This window comes from Corticium candelabrum, unplaced genomic scaffold (genome assembly GCF_963422355.1).
Source record: "Corticium candelabrum unplaced genomic scaffold, ooCorCand1.1 SCAFFOLD_72, whole genome shotgun sequence".
Lineage (NCBI taxonomy): Eukaryota > Metazoa > Porifera > Homoscleromorpha > Homosclerophorida > Plakinidae > Corticium > Corticium candelabrum.
This window is the reverse complement of record NW_026912690.1, coordinates 1-1641: the sequence shown is the minus strand read 5'-3', so window position 1 is coordinate 1641 and position 1641 is coordinate 1. Positions and strand designations below refer to the sequence as shown.

General features: G+C 43.3%; 1 protein-coding gene across 1 annotated transcript; it reads right to left on the bottom strand.

Moving 5' to 3' along the window:
* On the bottom strand, nt 1–1431 carry LOC134197928 (ubiquitin carboxyl-terminal hydrolase 8-like). Its single transcript, XM_062667281.1, has 4 exons — nt 1063–1431; nt 958–988; nt 801–889; nt 1–319 (listed from the first exon to the last, which is right to left on the bottom strand). Exons 1-4 carry the CDS (start codon nt 1405–1407, stop codon nt 248–250), a joined length of 537 nt encoding a protein of 178 aa, XP_062523265.1. The 5' UTR covers nt 1408–1431; the 3' UTR covers nt 1–247.
* Between the last annotated feature and the right edge of the window lie 210 nt (nt 1432–1641).

Genomic DNA, 1641 nt, shown 5'->3' with positions numbered 1-1641 from the left:
ATAGCCTCATCCCTTAGAAATACTAAATCATAATCATTCATAACCGTGCTTGAAAATAAGATAAAGAGACAAACTTTACAATACAAGAGAGCAATATTGTAATCTGTATTCACAATACAAGCACAAATACCTTTGCAATGAAAGCAAGTACTAGAAAACATCTCTTACCTCTACTGCCACAATTTGATTAAAGTCAAACCTAACACTACTAACGATATTTAACACTTCTCGTGTTCATATCCTGGATTTATCGAGTCATGGCTGTTGGTGTCGGTCGCAAGTCAATCGATGTGTAGAAGAGAATATACGCCGCAGAAGACTAGGAAAGATACAAGAAAGCATGAGAGAAAATGCAGTGTGTGTGTGTGTGTGCAAGTGTCTGTGTGTGTGTGTGTGTGTGTGTGTGTGTGTGTGTGTGTGCGTGTGTGTGTGTGTGTGTCTGTGTGTGTGTGTGTGTGTGTGTGTGTGCAAGTGTGTGTGTGTGTGTGTGCAAGTGTGTGTGTGTGTGTGTGTGTGTGTGTGTGTGTGTGTGTGTGTGTGTGTGTGTGTGTGTGTGGCGGGTACGTGTGTGTGTGTGTGTGTGTGTGCGTGCGTGTGGGTGTGTAGGTGCAAGTGTGTGTGGGTGCAAGTGCGTGTGTGTGTGTGTGTGTGTGTGTGTGTGTGTGTGTGTGCGCAAGCGTGTGTGTGTGTGTGTGTGTGTGTGTGTGTGTGCAAATGTTTGTGTGCAAGTGTGTGTGTGTGTGTGTGTGTGTGTGTGCACGCGCGCGTGTGTGATCAACTGTCTTCTACACACAACTCACCCGAACATTCGATTCACTCTTCTCACTCACATCTTTGTCATCAAACGTATGCCACCTGCCAGTGAACGGACTCTTACAGCACGCAGTATCTACCCACACAAACACATAAATAATCAATTCCTAACACTACAAGAGCTACAAGTAACAAAGTGCTTACAGTGTCCACCATTCAAGTTCCCACTGTGATTCTACAATAGTAAAGCATTAGAGCAATTAAACACGCGCTCATATTCAAAGTGTGCATTTATAGCGTTTGACTTACTGAGACACCATAAAGGTGGTAGTTGCCTGGTTTTGTTGGTCCCACTACATAATTGTTGACGTTCAACCCGTTGATTGGAAACGAGACGTCTGTGTTGAGTTTGTCTCGCCATACGCCCTTGAAAGAGAACCTAACACGAGTAGTAATTAGGATAATGTCTTCTGGATTAGATGGGCAAGTAGATGGGAAAGCAAGTGAGAAGGATGGATAGAAAACTGAGAAATGGACACATAGACATACAGGTGTACCTCTAGTTAGACAATAGCAAACTACACAACAAAGGAAAGTGATACACTGACAGATAAACAGATGGACAGACATACGGACAAACAGACAGACAACCATACAAACAGACAGACAGACAAACACAAATAAACAAACAGACAGATGGACAGACAAACAGACAGACAGACGGACAGACAAACAAACACAAACAGACAGACAGACAAACACACAAATAGACAAGCAGACAGATAGACAGACAAACAGACACGCAAACAGACACTCAGAGACACACAGACAGACACACAGAGAAACAAACAAACAGACAGACAGACAGATACACAGACAGACTGACAC

What these genes read in the sequence shown, in the direction of transcription:
- LOC134197928 (XM_062667281.1), bottom strand. Translation starts at nt 1,407, where the DNA reads ATGGTTGTCTGTCTGTTTGTCCGTATGTCTGTCCATCTGTTTATCTGT. An exon ending in GAACTTGAATGGTGGACACT is followed by an intron (nt 890 to 957) that starts GTAAGCACTTTG and finishes TTGTGTGGGTAG; the next exon opens with ATACTGCGTGCTGTAAGAGT. An exon ending in AGAGTGAATCGAATGTTCGG is followed by an intron (nt 320 to 800) that starts GTGAGTTGTGTG and finishes TATCTTTCCTAG; the next exon opens with TCTTCTGCGGCGTATATTCT.